Consider the following 19,600-nt stretch of genomic DNA (forward strand, 5'->3'; position numbering starts at 1 on the left):
ACTGTAAATAAATAGTAATAATTCCACAATTCAGCTGGGCTCAATCACATTTAACAATATGACTCAACTCAATTGAACCCTCTCCTGTTTGAGTAGACACCATCTGGTAATTCAATCCTTCCTACCCCCCCCCCCCCCCCCAGATGTAGGAGTATCCGAAATATGTCACCTTAATTCACTGATGGAAACAACCTGATCATAAGACATCACAGACTCATGTGCAGCAGAGCTGATTTTGTGGAAAGGAATGAAGCTATCTTCAGGGAAGAAGCTGGGTACATCACAAGCCCCTAACGGAATTTGTTTCCGTTGTCCTCTGTGTTCAGTGTGGCCGAAGGGCCCATAGTGGAGGCAAAGTGTACGCTGCAGCAGTTTTCCTTTCTTAAAGGAGGTTCACATAATCTAGTACTGGAGACCAGTTTCAATGGAGTTCTCAGTTCATGTTCCAAATAAAGGAGGAGAACTTTTAGACAATCCCTATGCAATTAACCATGCCTAAATAAACCAGTTGTATTCAGTAGTATGAAAATCCAACCTACCGCTTGCTTTCTAAGTCAGTTGTTGGATTAGATTGGATTGGATTGGATAGTCTTTATTGTCCCTGAGGGGCAATTTGGTTTGCAAACAGTAGTCAACACAACCAACACACATCATAAAATAAATAAAATATGAATAAATACAGAGCATAAATACATATAACATACAGTAGATTGTTATCGTATTAAAAATGCAATGAGATATAAAACACTAAGAGTCCATTAGTCCATTGTTAAAATGTATGTGCAATAGCAAGTAGACCTACAGCTTGTTTAAAAACCCAACAGCTGATGGAACAAATGATCTCAGATATCTGTTTGATTTGGCCCTCCTAGGGAAAGTGTACTTCCTCCCTGATGGCAGGAGACAAAATTCTGCATGAAGAGGGTGTTGAGTGTCTGCCAGAATGGCCTTTGCCCTCTGAGTGACTCTAACTTGATAAACATGGCCTAGATTATTCAAGTTAGTGCCAATGGTCTTTTGGCAAAGTTTAACAATCTTCCCCAGCCTATTTTGTTAACCATGCTGAGGTGGTTGAGTTGAGTTGTTCATCATAGCATCCAACCTCTATCATATTTGCCTTGTTTATGACAGCCAAACGGGGAGGTCAATGACCTCGCCTCATGGACAGGTGTGATCTCTTCAGCAAACTCCAAGCCAAAAATTAGCACCACTACACCCCTGGAAACTCCAAGTTCTCCAATAGGCACATTCCATTGTATGGAAATTAATATCCCCTGAATAGGTTTAGAATCATCCACTTTAGTCTCTTTTTTTGTATTTACACAGACTAAATATTCCTCATGCTGTTTGTTTAATTCAGTGATTTCACTCAACAGATATGCACCAATTATCATATTTAAGATGCACTCTTTGCCTGGATGACACACCTCATTTACCGTTGTTGATCAACCCACTCATAGACGCATGTTTGTAAGCATGTATTGCTGCTTGTGTAAATATAGATTTGTGGTGTTAAGTGTTCAAGAACAGCACATGTTCATGCTATCAGGTAACTGACTTTGTACTTGGGGGGAAACTGACTTTAAAAATAGACCCTGCCCCTCAACTGTGTGTGAACATGTTCCTATCTCCTACATCATCAGCTAGTATTATCAGCTATTCGGATGTTAAAAAGGTAAGTAAGAGCATTCTGGAAATAGCCCCAAGGGCAGTCAATTGATTCAGTCACTATTTTCATTCTGCCAATGGGTAATAACAATGGCAGGCATGTTGTTTACCCAGGGGAGGTCTAAACTTAAGTCATTAGCGTGGTTTGTTTGTGGTGACGTGTTTTACGAGCTTTCCCTTCTTATTTGGAGTGGTAGCATTTGTTCAAACTATATTAAGTCACTGCTTCTGATTTATTGACTCTGTAATTTATGTGTGTGTTCACGTGTTTTAATCACAATGGTGTTGCTGCAGGTTTTCATTGATGTGGTATTTATTTCTTTGGAGGTTAACATTTTACAAATTATCTTTAAGCTTTAGGTCAGTTTATTAAATTTAATCAGTTAGAAGTTTTTATTTGGTCTTGAATTCATTTTTAGTCTGTGTAAATGAAGTTACATTTAATTCTGTTCTGCTTTATTTGCTGTGTTTTGGAAGGGAGTTAATTTCAGATTTTATTACTTATTTATTTGCTTTCTTCCAAAAGAACAAATAAGACAAGCAGCAAGCTGTCAAAAAAAGAAAGAAAAACACTCCCTAAAAATAGTGAGAAGATGGAATAGCACTTTAACAGAAATATGCAAAAAAAACTATGGACAGGAGGGAGATACAGAGACATAACTCACCCTCTAAAAATAGAAAATTGAGATTATATTTTTAAAAATATATTGTGAACCTGTTATGTAACTCTCATATAGGCATTTCTTCAAAGAAAATGTTGGTATCTTATCATAATCACAAAGTGGGTGCTGTATTTGAATTTCAACTATCTAAGAAATGTAAGACCTACGCAATAATGAAAAACTGAGCTACTGTAAGGGAGAAATATTTAGTATCAAATATAAAAACTGCTGCTGTAGAACTTAATAAAATTGACAGCAGTGCCAAAACATATATGCCTACCAGTGTGTTACAGCTGCTTTTTGATAAATAATCATACTACATCATATTCATACTCATTCATAATAATCATACTCACCTCTTGGGGTGAGGGTAGAATGTAAAAATCAATTTGAAATTATATACAGTGATAACAATGAAAACTAATCATGGATAGGTGTAAACAATGTCAATATAACATCACTTACAACTTTCAAATCCAACTTATTGCCTGATTGAAGAAAGAATGATTATTAGATGAATTACAGATCTTTATCATATTCTTTGATATAGAAGTAGTATTACCTAGATTTTAATGCTGTTGACCACAGCATTGATTTGATAGAGTGAGTGACTTGTGAAGTGATAAGAAATCGTACAGAGAGGAAAAAAGACAAAGAAGATTACGTTGTATTCATTCTGAGATCAATAAAATAACAAACTCAGAACAATGTTAAAGCACATTGCAACACTTTTGAAGATGTTTAGAAACTTGAAGAGTAGAGTAATTAAATAGCACTGATATTTTTCCCCTGGACCTCATCTGTGCTATTAATTTTCTCAATATATTTGTAAAAAAATACATGCTGTGTACAGCTGTTTTCCTCCAGGTCAAGGCGTCGCCCAGGCTCTAACTACATTGTATTCAGGTAGAAGATTGATAGGTGCACAGACAAACCATATCATATAGGTCAAGTCATATAGCATTATGTTGTTGTATCACTGTAATGAGGTCAGGGAACATGTGCTGATATAGTACAGAACCTCCTAGTGTTAAGGCAAAGTCTCTCTAACAAGATCCAGTGAGATAAAGTTGGTAGCAGTACAAGTGACTTGTCTCTAATGAGAATGGTTAATTTAGTTGGCATAAGAATCCATGGGGAATGGTGGTCAAGAAACCACCCTAGCATGTGATTAAGTTGTGCAGCCCAATTATAAAGTTCCAAAAAGGTTTAACAAGTTCCCCTTCAGCAAAAGACTTACAAGAGCAAGTACACAAGGGCCTTGCGAGTGGCTCAAACTGTTAAAGCACTTGCTGCTGCAAGGACATGGTTGACCTCTATGGCCCAGGTTAGATCACATCCGTGTCATCAGCCAACGATGACTGGGGCCCATAGCAACAGAACTAATTGGCTAGTTCCACCTGTCTTTGAGACAGTTTCAATGATGGTAGCTATCTGTCTCAAAGACTTGTGGCTCTGGCTAGCACAAGCTAGCAGCCCAAAGGGAGGAGCCAGGAGCCTGATTGCCAACACAGAAAATATTGCATTAATTATTGAGTTCACTATTGCTAAGCTTAGCTAGTTACATTATCTTTTGCCTTATATAGTTAACTAGTCACTCAACTGAACCAATGTCTTTGTAGCGAAGGGCGAGAGCAGTCACCCCACCCGGCCTCAAACCCAGGTCTACGGGGTACCAACCATGCGACTTTGGTAATAGGTGACAACTGTTACAATCAGCTAATCACTGCCCATCACTTCTTTTGGTTAGACTAGCACCCAATCACTGATCTTCTGTTAATAACTAGCTAGGTAGCTAAAAATATAATACTTAGCTGTGTTGATCAGGCTATGGATGTACAGAAATGTATACTGCTTTCCTATCTTAAGCAAAGAACTGTGAGTCCCTTTAAGTAGTCGCCATTAGTTAGCTAACGAGCTAATTAGCTTGTACTATTGGCTTGGTATTAACTTCTCCAGTTAGCTATGTCCAGCTGAGCAGGAGCAGTGTATTTCATTTTATGCAGGCGAATATGATGTGAGCGGACCAAATCAAACCAGGACACAGGGCTTTTACTATATGGGAATTTAAATCCCTCTTTTCAGATAAACATTAATTGAGCATGTTCCTCAGCTCTCCATCCTAGTGGGCCACCAAATAGCAAGCACATTCTGTTATTTTGTTCTGAAAAAAAGTCACATACTGGTACAGTATAATTCTGAAAAACAGTGTTTCAGAAGGTAGTGTAATGATACAGTGTAACTTCAATTTCTCTATCATTTCAGTTTTACCTGTGGTCACTTATAAACCATGGATACATAGTAAGGTAAAGAGGCAGAGGTTATTTAATATGGGCAGGACATTAATTTTAATGACATTAATCCTGACAAACAAATGAGCAGAGTGATCCATTTATGGAATTGACTTGCTTTAGCATGGTGTATAAATGCCATCAAACATATTGCATAACAAAGGGGTAATAAAATACGATAAGTATTAAACATTCTAACAGTGATCTAGCATGTGATCATTTTATAACAGAGATAAGTTCTTCAAATATAGTGGTGGGTTGAGTTTCAAAGATAAGCATTAGATATGGTAGAGTTTATGTTTGCAACTCAATAGGCCACTGTATTCCTTTAATGGGAGAAAGAGTAATAAATATGTCACTTTGATAGTTTAGACAACAATTATTGTGTGTGCCTCATCTTTTTTTCTGGATGTGAACAGTAATTATTAGGTTGGGTTAATGTAAAAGCATCAGTATAGAAACCATTACAGATCCTGCTTTTCAGCCAGATGGGATTTGTGTAGACAGTGTAAATGGAAGGAAACAGAAGCGATGTTAATGACCCTCTCCAACAGGGTGTTGTGTGATGACAGCTTCATTGTATCCTTGGTGCAATTATGCAGGACAGAACTCAAATCAGACCAAAAAACTGATGTATAAATCAAATACAAACTGAGAGGATAATACGGTTGATAATGCGTGGGGTCTGAATGCCGCACAGACAGATTCACTGTAAACATTTTCCTCTTTGTCCCCATAGATATGCAAATAAATCTTAATCATTAGGTATAGCTAAATACTTTTGCATATAATACAAATGCAATTTTTTGGAGCTCAACTGATGTTGAAACCATCAGCTAGAGCAGTGTTTCCCACCTCCTTCTCTGCATAAGTGTGGATCCATGGAAATGTGCATACTAGTCCTTCAGTGCCCTTTCCCCAATACAAAGCTGGTTGTATTATAGTTTGGGTGGCTAACACATACAAAAATGGATTTAGTCTGTATTTAACCAGCAGTGCTACACGCATTCAGAACAGTGAATGTGAATGTATGGTATAACACAGTGAAGGTGTACCTAGCTAGATCAATACTAGTGAGGTTCCTTTCTAAACAGCAACACCCTTTGTTTTTCCTTTGCTGTTGGAGGATTTTTATTCCTAATATTATAAAATAATATATTATTAAAATATTATTTTATTATAAAATAACAAAATAATACTTTGTGAGAAAAACACAAAATTAAAGGCTGCAATGCTTGCTATCAACCAGGAGCTAAAAACAAAATGACTCAACTGTGGTGGAAGGTAAGTCATCATATCAAGAGAGCAGTCTAGTTATGAAAACTCAGCCTAGCTCTACTGAGGGTAGATCTCCAGCTGGGAAGGACCATCTGTATGCAGACAAGCCCTTTAACCTGCATACAGACTAGGCTGAGGACTGTTAACGCTCAACATCCTCTGGGAAGCTGCCAGAGACAACAGCAGAGACAGTACCACCAGGAGGAAAAAGGATTGACAGACTGCTTCCAGCTGAAGCATATTTATATGACACCCAGTCCACTTGGGGCTCTATTGACACTGTAGGGCCAAAGAGACACAACAGAATGAATGACCAAAAGGGCAGGCAGGTGAGGTTTCAAGTACTGGTGGTAGCAGCCTTTCTAGTTGCCACTCAGACAAGGGCTGCTAACTGACAACCACTGAATTGCAGTAATCTGGATCTTGCCTGTATAGTCCAAGTGCCTGGGCTGGGAGACTAGCACCGCCTATAATGATGTCTGTCAAAAGGACCATTTCTGATGTCTTTCTGGTGGGGGATAAATATGCTAAGCCTTCCACCTACAGTATTATATAAGCAACAGTGCCCAGCCAAGACTGCAAGGCTTTAGCCTTGAAGGTACTGCTCACCCAGTTATCTATGGCATGCAGGGGTCACATTTATGAGGACAAGGGTGTGCTATAGATTGTATAAAGGAACCCCAGCAGCTACAGTCATGTAATGCAAAGGGGAGGTGAAGTAACAGATGACAGCACTCAACTATATGGAAGTAGTAGCTCCTCTCAGTTTATCTCAACAATTATTACCTATTAATTTTTTTTTTTTTTTTAATTTTGTTATTATTGCTGGTTGTTAATTGGTAGCCACCTAGGATGGGGTTATAAGGTCTCAGTTCTGAGCCAAGGAGCCAGGCAGCTATGAGGTACACACGTGAGGTTAAGTGGCCTCAAGCAACATTCAGCCTTATGGACAAAGAGGCTCTTGTAAGTTTCTTTTTGTTGCAGTTCAGTTCCAGTGGTGCAGGAAGGCGCTGTAGAGTCTGCATACTGAGCTGAGGAGCTTTACAGCTATGGGGTACACAATGGGGGGTGCAGGCGCCCACAGCACCATTCAGCCGTATGGACAAAGAGGCTCCTGCTGGCTGAGTTCTGACAAGAACAAAATGACAAATGAGCAACACACGCTTTCGCGTACAGACACAGAGCAGGCAGCAGTGAAGCTGGTGAAGGAAAAGCTAGTCAGCTAATGAGCTAGCTCTTGTTACACTTTATTCAATAAACACCGATGAACAAAAGACCACAGAATAACTCCTAGTAAGGATGTCCACAAGTTCGCTAAATATAGCAATAAGCTAGGTAACTAACAAGCCTTAAATCCTTTCATTAAGATCTGTATTTGTTAGGAAGGGTTCTCATTTAATTTTTACCCAATTAGTATATATGAGGCAGCTCAGCAAAAGAGAGATACCAAAAGATATTTTGTCTGTGATATTCTTGTGCACAGTGACAATGTTAAAGTGTTATTGGTTTGGAAAAACAAGCAGACAAATATAGATAGACCTCATGCCACAAGTAGGAGGCAAGAGAGGATGTCACTGGTATTCAGTGGATTTTAAATACCCTCTGTGATGTCCTATTAGACTCTTCAGGGGGATGGTCAATTTCATTTCCCATCCTAGCAATAATCTTCAGATGGGAATCTGATTTCATGGCATGGTGTGCTGACTGAAATGAAGCTGAACATCACCCTGTCATTACAAAATATCACCCATCATACATCCTGTATGATGTATGATCTAACATCTAACTAATGATGGTATGAAATGATTAGGCCTTAACAAAACAACATACAGTAAAGAAACCAAACAAGTCAGTGGATCAAATCTGGATTTAAAAAGCCACACTGAGTGAGTTTGTGATTAAACTTGAAAAAAACTGAAAAGGCAACCCCAGTCTGACTGAGGCAGACACAATGGATGCACAGATTTCAGTGAGTACACTGTGATACTGTGAGTGCATTAGGAGTCAGCTTAATAAAAATACACACGTGCTTTTGTAGAAAACGCTTAATACTAATGATGTTTTAACATTAGAACCTTGCTGTCAGATCATTTGTGGGTTGGCCACTATGTTAATGTTACCTGTTGGAAAACTAAATATTCGTGCTTTAGATTTGTTGTAACCCAATAGTAATATTCTTTTTGGAATAATATTTCAATATACAATAAAAGGCATGTATTAATTAGACTTGCACCCGTAGAAATCATATACATGGATAAGGGATGTAGGGTTCAAGCCCAGAAAATTAAAGGCTAATTTTATGTCAAAGGAGTTTACTGTGAAATGCAGACCAAACTTAATTAGTTTCTCTTTTAATAGCAACAGTCAGTGTTGGGGGAGGGGCACAAAGTGACAGAAGAGAGCCATCAGAGTGGTATCAGTCACATACAGTTTGGGAGAAAGAGCCACAGAACCAGAGAGACACAGCGCATGGTGGAGAGAGGCACACAGAACCACAGAGAACGAGACACAGAACCAGGGAGACACAGCACATGGTGGAGAGAGGCACACAGAACCACAGAGAACGAGACACAGAACCAGGGAGAGAGCCGGGGAGAAAGCGGTAGGGACACAGAAACAAGGAGAGATTTAATTTTTTTTTTAATATTACTTTTAAGATGTTTATTTCAACGACTTTGTCTCCACAAAGAGCTTAGGAAAAAATGTTATTCACAAATTTTAAAATTTGGAGAGATGAGCGATAGAACCAGGGAGAGAGGCACACGAAATCAGAGAAAGAACCAGAAAGAAACACACAGAACCCGACAGAAACATAGAACCAGAGAGAGAAAGACACACATACACACACAGAACCAGGGAGAGAGAGACAGAAACAGGAAGAGAGACACATAAGTGATAAAGAGAAACTACATTTGTAAGGGTAAGTTTTATAAATTTTTTTGTGTAACTGATTGTTACTGAATGTTTGCGTTTGACTGTAGGCGTGCTGAGGAAACGATCAGGGAATGGCCCGCTTTTTGACCGTGCTGGAGATTTGGCGCTTTGGCCCACATCACCACCCTGTGACCCGGGCATGCACCGAAGAGCAACACAACGTGACTAACACAAGAGAGGAGACAACTGCGGACCAGGTGGACCCCGACGTTACAAATAAACCGCTGTCATCAGAGGCGTCCACTGCTCAGCCTTGGCCTGAATCAGCGGGCAATGAGCAGAATGCCATAACTCAGCTGGATAACTACAGCCTGCACAATGACAGCAGAGCAGATACCCTCTGCAGTACGGAAGAAAACATTTTGTCCTTTATGGATACTCAGAGGACAGAGGGCTGCATGACTGGCTCGCGTGACATTGTTTGGAGGTCAGAGGTGCACCAGATTAACCAAAAAGGTGAGGTGGCACAGTCGACAGCAAGTCTAAGCGGGCATGTCATTCCAAGCAGCTTAAATGACAGTTGCACTTCAACGCAAGCAGTCAACTTAATGCAGGCAGATGCAACAAGCAGTTGCTATGGTTCTCATGAGTTGTGGCTGCGTGCAGGCCACATGCCAGCAGGTGATGATGACGGTCCTATTATGGACAAACAGAACAAGCGCTCTGTCGTCACAAGCTTTGACGGTAATCGCAGAAGAAACACGAAGGTGTTAGATTACCCCTTGGTAACAGAGGCTGCCATTGGCCTGGTCATTGATGACTCACGGTTGAGGATGCCACCTGTTGAAGGATGGCCATACACAGACAGCTGGTCAAGTGCATACTCAGACGGAGTTCATATTGTTGCTCATAACCCAGATGAAGCTCCAGTCGTAGTAGTACCGGAATTGGCAGCCATGGCAATCAAAGGCCAAGAACTGGAGTCCCAGAAGAGTGAAGAAAACTCAGTTACAGCAGAAAATATGCGTTTAACCAAAGATGCCCAAGACCATGCCGGATTGGCAGCAGAAGGGGGAGGAGAGAAAGTCCAGACCCAGATAAAAATCCTGGTTGGCGCCTCAGACGATCAGTCGTCTCCCGACAGAGATAAGGAGCCAAGACATACTCCACTCACAGAGAACATTACTCCAGTGACCTCAGAGAACCAGAGACGTATGAGTGTTCATCACACTGTAGCTTCAGCAAATTTCTATGCTTCGGATATAACTGATGCCATGCCATCTGTAAGTGACAGAACTGCGGATATAATTTCTGTGAGGGACAATGTGTTTGCCGGAGAAAAGGACATGGATATTGACTGTCAAATAAAGGTTTCACAGGAGGAAGAGAAGGACAGAAACTCAGAATACCAAGATACATCTAAAGAACAGCAGGAACCTGAGGTGAGATCATAAATGTGTTGTATTACATACTCCACAGGTGTACAGAAAAGTCGGAATCAATCAGTAGATTAAAATAGATTTAGCTCAGTGTTATTGCATTTTCCTGTACATTAGTACAGGCTTTTGCTTGTTTCATACTCTCCTTCACTTGTAAGTCACTTTGGATAAAAGTGTCTGCCCAATGAATAAATGTAAATGTAATGAAAATGTACATAAGTAATATTTTAACACTTTGAAGTATCACAAAGTTGACAATTGTTCAATTGGGCAAATATTAGTAATTTGTGTCTATACAGTATGTATATTCAGTCATTCCCTTTTGATATGAATGACAGAGTAGTTCACTATGTTTTGATGTCACCAGTCAACTAGAGCTCTCAGGGTCTGGCTCAGAGCCCTGGGGGTGGAGCTATCTGCTCCTTTGATTACTCACACCGCCCAACAGACCGAGAGTGACAGCTACTGCTGCAAAGGAAATGTGAGGTTTTGAAAAACCGCAGATAAACAGAAATGCCAACTAAATATAGAATGCCCTGGATGATAATAGTAAGCATCCCCAAAGGGAGGAGGGGGCCAAGCACAGCTGAGCACTGTAATATGACACCCGGCACGCTGCACCCCAGTCCATACCCTGTGAACAGTCACATGAAGCTCAGTGGACAAAAGGCCAGCGAGTTGGGTATGATTGGTTCAATCCAAATGTCAATCAGAGTATGCTTGGGTGGCGTAGCCCAGGGCTTTCGCCTTTAATAGTGCTTATCTCTTCCCGAGCCCAAGTGTTTAGTCGACTCCTGCATCTAAACATGACGGTTTCTGAAGACATCCTAAAGGGTGTCAAAGAAAGGTACGTTCATAAAAAGAAAACTGAAATACAGAAAATGAGAAGAGGTGGAAAGAGATTATAGCTGACCTGTACTGGAATTCCATATGACTGGTCTAAACTGGTTTAGATATTGCACGATGTATGTCACGTGCACACAATGTATGTTCGTCTATTCTGTGAGGAAAATTTCCATCTTGTAAGTGAATTAGTTTAATGTTGAACAACTTATGACACTGGGTTTTTTCCATCGCAGTCAGAGACTAATGCACTTTGGGAGGTGACAGAAGACACCCTCTCTTCGCTTGACTTGGGGATTAAGAAAGGAGCGGAAAGGAGCAATGGGTCCTTGACGTTCTCAGGTTACCCCGGCCAGCCGTCAGCTGTGGAGGGCACACGCTGGGAGGAACTAGGAGACTCCATTGACAGACCCAGCGCAGTTCTTCAGAGAGTAGAGGAGACCGTCTACAGAGATGTGGCATGTGCCCCGCTTCACACAAGCCACCAAATACAAAGTTACTCTGAGGCTGAGGAGAAGGGATCTGGAGTGAGTCACGGGACCGAACACCTCCTTGTCAGTAACCAAGAGGAGAAAAATGAAAGCCCCAGTTTTATCATGCCTTTAGCTCCAATTTGCCAAAGAAGTTCTCACATTTGTGCAGACGTCACTTTGGAAAGGGACCAACAGTGTGGCAGGTTTTTAAACACTGCTCTGAATGGAATTTTTGATAGAACAAGGGAACTTTATTTGGAAAATCGAAAGGAAAAATTGTTTCATGGTGGAAAAGGAGACAAAGCATGCAGTGATTACCGACCAGATAACAGAGATGAAACGTTAACAGCTTGTTCTGGTCAAAGTCTCAATAAAAAGCGTGTAAAGTCTCCATTACCTGAGGATTCACAACATCCTTTGTCCCTTGACAATAAGAGGACCAAAGCCTCTTCCACGGTCAATAATGCAAGGAATGAACTTTCAAAGTTGACCATACTTACAGGTGACAACTTTGTGGTCAATGAGGAAGCTCACACAGCATATATCACACTGGACCTGGATGGTATTTCAAACATTGACACTCTACTTGCTGATGAGAATGGAAACCACAATGATTGTAAATCTTTAGAGGACGTCAAAAGCAAAAATACCTGTGAGGCTGAACAAAAAAAGAACATCAAGATGCCTCACAAAGCCTCAAAGACAGAGGGTAAAAAATCAGCAGGCCTTAAAACCATAGAGAAACCAGCTAGTCGCAAGGAGAAATCCAAACAGGCAGCTGCACAAGTGTCAAAAAAACAAGAGACACCACCTCCTGAATCACTTGACACGTGTGAGTCATCGACAGCAAAGGCAGGAGCCGATGTGTCTGTGACAGTCATTGAGACAATAGTGATAACAGAAAAAGCCACCAGTAAATCTCGTGGCAAGAAGAAGAAAAAACACTCCCAGCATGCACCTGGAAAAGCTGAGACTGAGACCCTGAAGGCAGAAGAGAGTTGTTCCCAACTGAAAACTCTGAAGGAGCAAACCGTTGCCTTTGACACAACACTTGTAACACAGAGTAGAAGTAAGAATGACAAGCCAACATCTCTTGCTTCCATAAAGGACTGTTTTCAAGCAGATAATAGGCAGGAACCATCAACTGTAAATTACTTAGCAGCAGTGTCCAAGGGAAAAGATACCTTAATAGAGGAAAAATGCACCTTTGCAGATAACACCCTGAGTGTCCCAGCTTCAACAGAAAGCACCTCTGTAGAAGCTGGCCTTGTGACCCAGCCAGATGAAAATATTTTAAAAGGTTGCTGTTTGTCAAAGGACAAGAATGGAGACCAAGCTCCAGAATGTAAGCCAAAGACAGAGGAGTATTCTTCCCTAATGAAAAATGATGAACATGCCATTCCAGAAGAGACGAGTCACAGGAAGGCCTACAGCGAAGTGGTCAAGCGGAAGACACGGATAGAAAAAGAAGGTAAAAGGGAATGTAAACACAAATATTAGTTTCCCTCATTTGTTGGTTGTGGTAAAAAAAAGGATGGCATTGTCTTGCACGTGTAACACTCCAGGAAACTCAATATAGCCACATGTGCTTGTGCCTTTTGCGTTTTCTGATTTAGTCCCCAGAGCGCTGCAGGACATCACGGCGGAGAAGCTTTCAGATGAGCCTGGGAGCATCAGCCTCTGCTGCCAGTTCAGCGCTGTCTCCGTGGATACCACTGTGGAATGGATGAAAGAAGGGGTCATTCTGGCACAAGCAAAGAGAAGGTACTTATTTATTTCAGCCACCGCCTCAGAAGACTGCCATTGTCATTTTTTTTGCGGTCATACAACAAAAGCACTTTCCCACCACTTGGCGGAGCTGCCTACTTAGTCTTGCTATGCCTGGATCTTGGCAGGCGTCATGCACGACAGCAGTGTGGTGGTGATTCAGCCATGACTTACAGTGGGGGCAACGTTCGATTTTTATGTAACGCTGTGATTCAGACATGCTATTGATTTTCTGTTACTTACATGACATCACATTTTTATGACTAGGTCTTTGGGAATACGTCCAACCATGACTGGTGTGTAACATGTACTCTATATATTTCTGCACTGTACACAGAGTATGATCTTTACTGCAATAGCGCAGTTGACAGCAGTTAAACTGTGACATCGATTATGATGATTCATTTAACTGTTGCGGTTCCGTTGTGCTTATTGGCATAGTGCTGTGATGGTCAGAGACAGAGATGTTCTCACTTTATGGACTAAGAAAGCTCTTGAACTTTACAGTACAGGTGATGAAAGCCCAGTTACCTTCACAATCCCCAAGGCATCCAGCAAAGACCTTGGAAGGTACCAGTGCTGTCTGAGCTACCCACATGGAACTGTGACGTCAGAGTTTCACCTGACCTCCGATGGTAAGCCTTTGCCAGCCAATTCACTCATTCAGTATAGAGCTTGATGCCCGGTGTGTCTAAATACCCTTTTCCTCTTCTCTTTCTCAGTGCTGAATGAATTCATCCCCAGTCAAAACCACACAGGTGAGCCGCAACACCCCCCTGGGAGGGTGGGATCTGGCTCGTTATTGAATGGGTGGCACACTCTGCTGGTCTGATCGAGACATCATTTGTTCTTTTTAATGTATTACTGCACAACTGATGTAGAAGAAGCTCTGTATTTGACACAACAAAGAAAAGTAGACTGAACAACAAGTAGGCAATTTATTCAGTGTCCAGAATCAATACTAAGACAGGGTGTTGTGTAATGATAGAGGACTGTCTGTGGTTGTGAACCAGATCTTGAGCTTGTTTTTTTTTCCACTGTCCCTCAGTGAGAGAGATTGAGGGGATGGGCGAGGATGTGAAGTGTGCCCCGCTGCTGTTCAGAGATGACTTCCTCAGTGAGCAGTACTTTGGGGAGAACCAGCCAGCCAGTATCATGACTGAGGAGGCCCACTTCGGCGAGGGCATGCACCGCCGGGCCTTTCGGACCAAGCTTGTCGAGGGCATGCAGTCCACTTTCACTCCGGGACACCCCTGCGTGCTCAAGGTGCACAACGCTGTCAGCCACGGAACCAAGAACAACGAGGAGCTCGTCCACAAGAACTACAACCTGGCTGTGGAGGTGAGGGCAGTCTGTGGAGATGGTGGAGCACAATAACTGTGCAGACCTCATCGTGCGTCTTGTGGTGCTGCAGGCACCAAATGCATGACCATTTTTTGAGTTAAATCCCTGAAAGGAACTGCCTTAAAAGTTTGAGCTAAATTTCCTCTGTGTGGTCACCTTACAAATGAGTACCTGCTAAGCGAATACAGATTGGGATTTAACTTCATTTGAGAGTTGCCTTGTGTTGGAGAACACACTTTTTCTAACAAAATGGTGGAATGTCGTTGTAGTAATGGAAAATGAGTGTGTATATTGATTTTCATTCTGCGTTGTGCTTCAGGAGTGCTATGTGCAGAACACTGCCAGGGAGTACATCAAGGCCTACACAATGGTGGCCAAGTCCACAGAGGCTTTTGGAGAGGTTCCAGAGTGAGTATGATATGACACTGCACCATTGGTGCTCAGTGTTAGCAGCGAGCTGATAAGTCCAGTTTTCCTAGGACAGGGCTTTGGATAACCTCTCTGTGTTCCCATGTGCCAGGATCATTCCCATCTTCCTTGTGCATCGTCCCTCCAATAATATCCCGTACGCCACGCTGGAGGAGGAGCTGATGGGCGACTTCGTCAAGTACTCTGTGAAGGACGGGAAGGAGATCAACCTGACGAGGAGAGACTCAGAGGCAGGGCAGAAGTGCTGCACCTTCCAGCACTGGGTCTATCACATGACTGAGGGCAACCTGCTGGTCACCGACATGCAAGGTATGTTGCACTCCACGTCTTCCTGACCACTAAAACCCATGAAATACAAGCAATCATGCATTTAAAGACACCAAACACACTATGTAAAAAGTGATGACAACACTTGTCTGTTGAAATATTTGTACATTCCATCAATGCAGTAATGCTGAGATATCCAGCTCAGTACATCTTTCATCTTCTGCTGGAAAACCGATGGATGAAGATCCAAAAATTCAGTATTGAAATTTATCTCAGTCATTTTTTTCAGTATGGTATACCATATCGGCGTAAAATATACAATGGTTTTGATTATGAATAAAGCCTCCCACCTTCTCAAAAAAGAGACTAAAAAAAGAAATATAATCTTTGAACACAATCTAGAAATAACCCATTTACTCTTAAAGTTAATGTTAAAAGCTGGCAGTTTTCCAATGATAGCCTACCTTTTCCTTTTCCCCTTATGTGGCCTAAGATGCAAAACTGGTGTGATTGCAGTTGTGTAATACTAATTTAGGTAGCATTGGTCAATACCATACCATAGTGCTGTCAGGTGCCTGTAAGTTTGTCAGTGGGAGATGCCACACTTACAAAAGCTATGCGACTTACATTAGCAGCCTGCTTCTCAATGGCCTATATGGATTTGCCAAGTTATTAAAGGCACATTTATCACTGTTAAGAAGCACACCTGGGTTTTTTTTAACTGATTGCAGAAATCTAATAGAAATCACCCACATAGTCCCTGCTGACCTAGTACTTCACCTTTGTGATGCAGTTGTTGGTGTCTGAATAATATTCCTTTCAGTTCCCTTTAGGTGTCATCTAGAATCATTTCAACAGTAATATTTGCTACAGACATGCTGTGTGTGTGTGTGTGTACTTGTGTCTATATATGTATGTATATATGTATGTATGTGCCAGGGTTTCCTCTAGGATTTTTTTCTTGCCGGTTTGGTGTTCAGAAAGAATATATTTTACCAAACAAATCTGAAACTTACCAGTCACATTTCAATAAAAGTCTATGTTACAAACACAAATATAATGTACACCTAGGTTGATGAAAGAATGAAAACGACCTCAAATCAGTTTAACTATTTAATGAACAGTAAAGATTAAGCAAAACGAACAGTGATGATTGTGCAAAACCTCAACATTAGCCGTTAAAATGTAGACTATTACGAAACATCTGTAACCTGTAACATCTGTAGCCTGTTTAAAAAAAGGCTACATTTATTCATTTGGCTTTTTATCCAAAGCAACTTACATAGGTTACAGTTCTTTACAATGTTATCCATTTATACAGCTGGATATTTACTGAGGCAACTGTGGGTTAAGTACCTTGCCCAAGGGTACAGCAGCGTCCCAGCGGGGATCGAACCGGCAACAAGTCCTGCTCCTTAACCACTATGCTACACTGCCAACTATAAATCATGTGTCCAATGTGTCTTTGCAGCTTGCGTCACTCTCTCCTCCTCCAGATGACTTCGCATCTTAATTTGATTCTGCAGAGAGAAGCCCCTCTCTGCTGGCATGCTTGACACGGGCAGAACACAGGCAATTTTAGCCAGTGTAGCCCAGTCGGGGTACAGCTCGCTGAACTCATAAATAAGCAATTGTTATAGCTAAATAAATAAATAGTCTTCGTTATACCTACGTTTTGTATGAGCATTGTTACTGAACATTTTGACCGGCGAGTTTTTAATTTATCTGTTTTTTTATAAATTTTACCAGGGACAAATTGGTAATTACCAGCTAAAGAAAACCCGGGTATGTGTGTATGTATGTATGTACATAGGCATTTGTGTGTCGTGTGGCTGCCATTTTGAGGGGATGTCAGGTTCACATCATTGTTTGAAAAGAAGAGGTACTACAGCACTCAAATCACACCAAGGATGAGATACTTTTTGCCTCTTTCTTTTTACCTGTTCTGAGTTTACTTCTTTTTCTTTGTAGGTGTGGGGATGAAGTTAACTGACGTGGGTATAGCAACTCCTAAAAAAGGGTGAGTTTATGGAAAAAAATCATTGAAAAGCCCTTGACATTTTGAAAAGGATGCTATTCACTGGCCATATAGATGGAATTCATGTACCATTTTCTGGTTCTGACTTTTTTTTCAGTTACAAGGGGTTCAAGGGAAACTGTGCCACCTCGTTTATTGACCAGTTCAAAGCCCTCCACCAGTGTAACAAATTCTGCGAGTTACTGGGCCTCACATCTCTCCAACCTGCCCAGCAGAAGCCCAAAAGGACAGGACCTGCTCCAAAGCCAAAGTCACAGCCCCAGACAAAGAAAAAGACATTCGCCTTCAACCTGAAGAGCAAATCCTGAGGAATGCTTTCCTTCAAACCTTGGGCATTATCAGCATAGAGTGTTCAACACAGACTGTGTCTGGGGGCAATGAAAGGATCTGCTTTTGTACCAGATAGCTGCATCTATATAATCCTGTTTCACTTAAGTATTTGCTGCACTGTACGTGAGATTAGCTTTCAGTTAGGAATAGATATTATCCTGAATTTCAGACGCAGAAAGTGAGGTGGTAGCTAACCATGTCAGTGCAGAGTCGTTGTTGACCTTTTCCTTGCTTTTTGTTGTTTGTGGGTTATCTTAATGGCAAAGAGCAATCTGATGGACCTGCTATCCATGACAATGAAGTACAGCCATTAAAGTGAGCTCTCCAGCCACACACACATGCACCAGATTTGCCAAATAATGGTACATTTTAGAGGTAATTTCTCTCAAGTTGGACAAATTTATATACATAATTGTATTGAGTAAAAATGGGCATTTACTTTTACACTTTGGAAAGTGCCACCTTTTAAAACTCATGCAACTAAGTGTATTTTCTTTCGGTGATCACATACAAGTTAAACATTACAAATTCAGCTGTTAAAATCCTCTCTGAAAATTTTTCATTGACATTGCTGTAATTTTTAGAGTAATGTAAGATAGGAAATAGAAATATTAACAATTAAGTAAAATTTTAAAAGCTTTCTGTTTTTTTTTTTACTTTAAGGGCAGCTAGAGGTTGCTACTATATGTGCCTTAAAGAAAATGACTAAGATGTACATACTCTGTTTTAAGGTTATACTTGGTTTACTATAATTAATCACTAATATTTGTCTGTGGTCTGAAGGTCAAAATGAGTGTGTCAGGTTGCCTCTTAACACTGGAGATTTCAGAGGCTTGTCTCCTGCAGATTTTTGGGAAATATTTTAAAGTCAAAGTGGATTTGGAAAATTGTTTGAAAAATAACATCAGCGGCCCCCAACCCCCACACATCCCAACCCCTTTGCGTGGAGAAAGCAGCCCAGTCCATGGCCGATGTTGAAACGTGGTGACGTTTCCCTCAATAACATAACACCGTGTCATTCTGAAGAGTGGCTTTGTGTTGGGAAACGCAGCTCTCTGGCTGCTGAAGGGACAGCTATGGGAGGGGGTCAACCCCTGGAACGTCTGCCTGGTTGACTTATTAAACCAGCTGTCTGTCTGCCTCGGCAGATATGCTCGGCCTGCAACCTCTGCAGCTTCCAGGAGCATTCAGACACGTTTGAGTTCTCGCCAAACTATTAATACCTTTCTCTCCCCATAAATTTGAACCTCAGCCTGATGTCATTCCCATACATGCACAGAGGGGTTGATAATGGCAAATTTGTCTTCACTGTACTTTTGTTTTCATAGTACTCTAAAACATCAATATTGTATTCTGTCATTTTGGAGAAAGCTTTCACCTGAATGTTCACTTTCTAATGAATACAGTGGTGATCAGCTGACTGCCAGACACATTGTAATACTGTTTTTTTTTGTTTTAGTGTCGGTTTACATTTGTTTTCATTTAACTTCCCTTGAAGGGGTGTAAAGCTGTAGTAAAGTTTAAATGCAGTTTTGCTGAAGACAGTGCATCACTGAGACATTGTCCAAACTGGTTTGTTAAAGCTGTGAACCTTCTTTATTTCTTCTATTTTCTAGATATCTAAAACTGTACTGAAACCAATGTGTTACTTTTAAGTTGATACTGTGAGAATAAAACAAGGGGATTTTTTTGTTTCTTGAGTCGGTGCTTCATCAAATACAGCACAGAGACCATTAGAGAGTGACCTTTTAAGCTGCCGGGTCAGGAAATTTGAGATCGCCCAACGTCCCAGTTTCCCTGTTGACTTGAATGATCACTGCACCTCATGTGATGTGCTATTCAGCTGGCACAATATGAGACTACTGGGTCACGTATTTTCATTTTTGAAATTCACAGG

The 19,600-nt window shown here is 41.1% G+C and overlaps 1 protein-coding gene across 1 annotated transcript; it reads left to right on the forward strand.

Annotated features, from left to right (window-relative positions):
* Positions 1-1,600: 1,600 nt before the first annotated feature.
* alpk2 (alpha-kinase 2) lies at positions 1,601-19,380 on the forward strand. The gene is made up of 11 exons (XM_036530108.1): positions 1,601-1,675; positions 8,881-10,215; positions 11,292-12,999; positions 13,145-13,292; positions 13,803-13,930; positions 14,018-14,053; positions 14,344-14,636; positions 14,959-15,047; positions 15,160-15,377; positions 17,307-17,355; positions 17,471-19,380. The coding sequence occupies exons 2-11, from the start codon at positions 8,905-8,907 to the stop codon at positions 17,679-17,681; spliced, it is 4,191 nt and encodes a 1,396-aa protein (XP_036386001.1). The 5' UTR covers positions 1,601-1,675; positions 8,881-8,904; the 3' UTR covers positions 17,682-19,380.
* The last annotated feature ends 220 nt before the right edge of the window (positions 19,381-19,600 follow it).

The sequence above is a fragment of the Megalops cyprinoides genome, chromosome 5, assembly GCF_013368585.1.
Source record: "Megalops cyprinoides isolate fMegCyp1 chromosome 5, fMegCyp1.pri, whole genome shotgun sequence".
Classification (NCBI taxonomy): Eukaryota; Metazoa; Chordata; class Actinopteri; order Elopiformes; family Megalopidae; genus Megalops; species Megalops cyprinoides.

What these genes read in the sequence shown, in the direction of transcription:
- alpk2 (XM_036530108.1), top strand. Translation starts at nt 8,905, where the DNA reads ATGGCCCGCTTTTTGACCGTGCTGGAGATTTGGCGCTTTGGCCCACAT. An exon ending in AAGAACAGCAGGAACCTGAG is followed by an intron (nt 10,216 to 11,291) that starts GTGAGATCATAA and finishes TTTCCATCGCAG; the next exon opens with TCAGAGACTAATGCACTTTG. An exon ending in GTTTCACCTGACCTCCGATG is followed by an intron (nt 13,931 to 14,017) that starts GTAAGCCTTTGC and finishes TCTCTTTCTCAG; the next exon opens with TGCTGAATGAATTCATCCCC.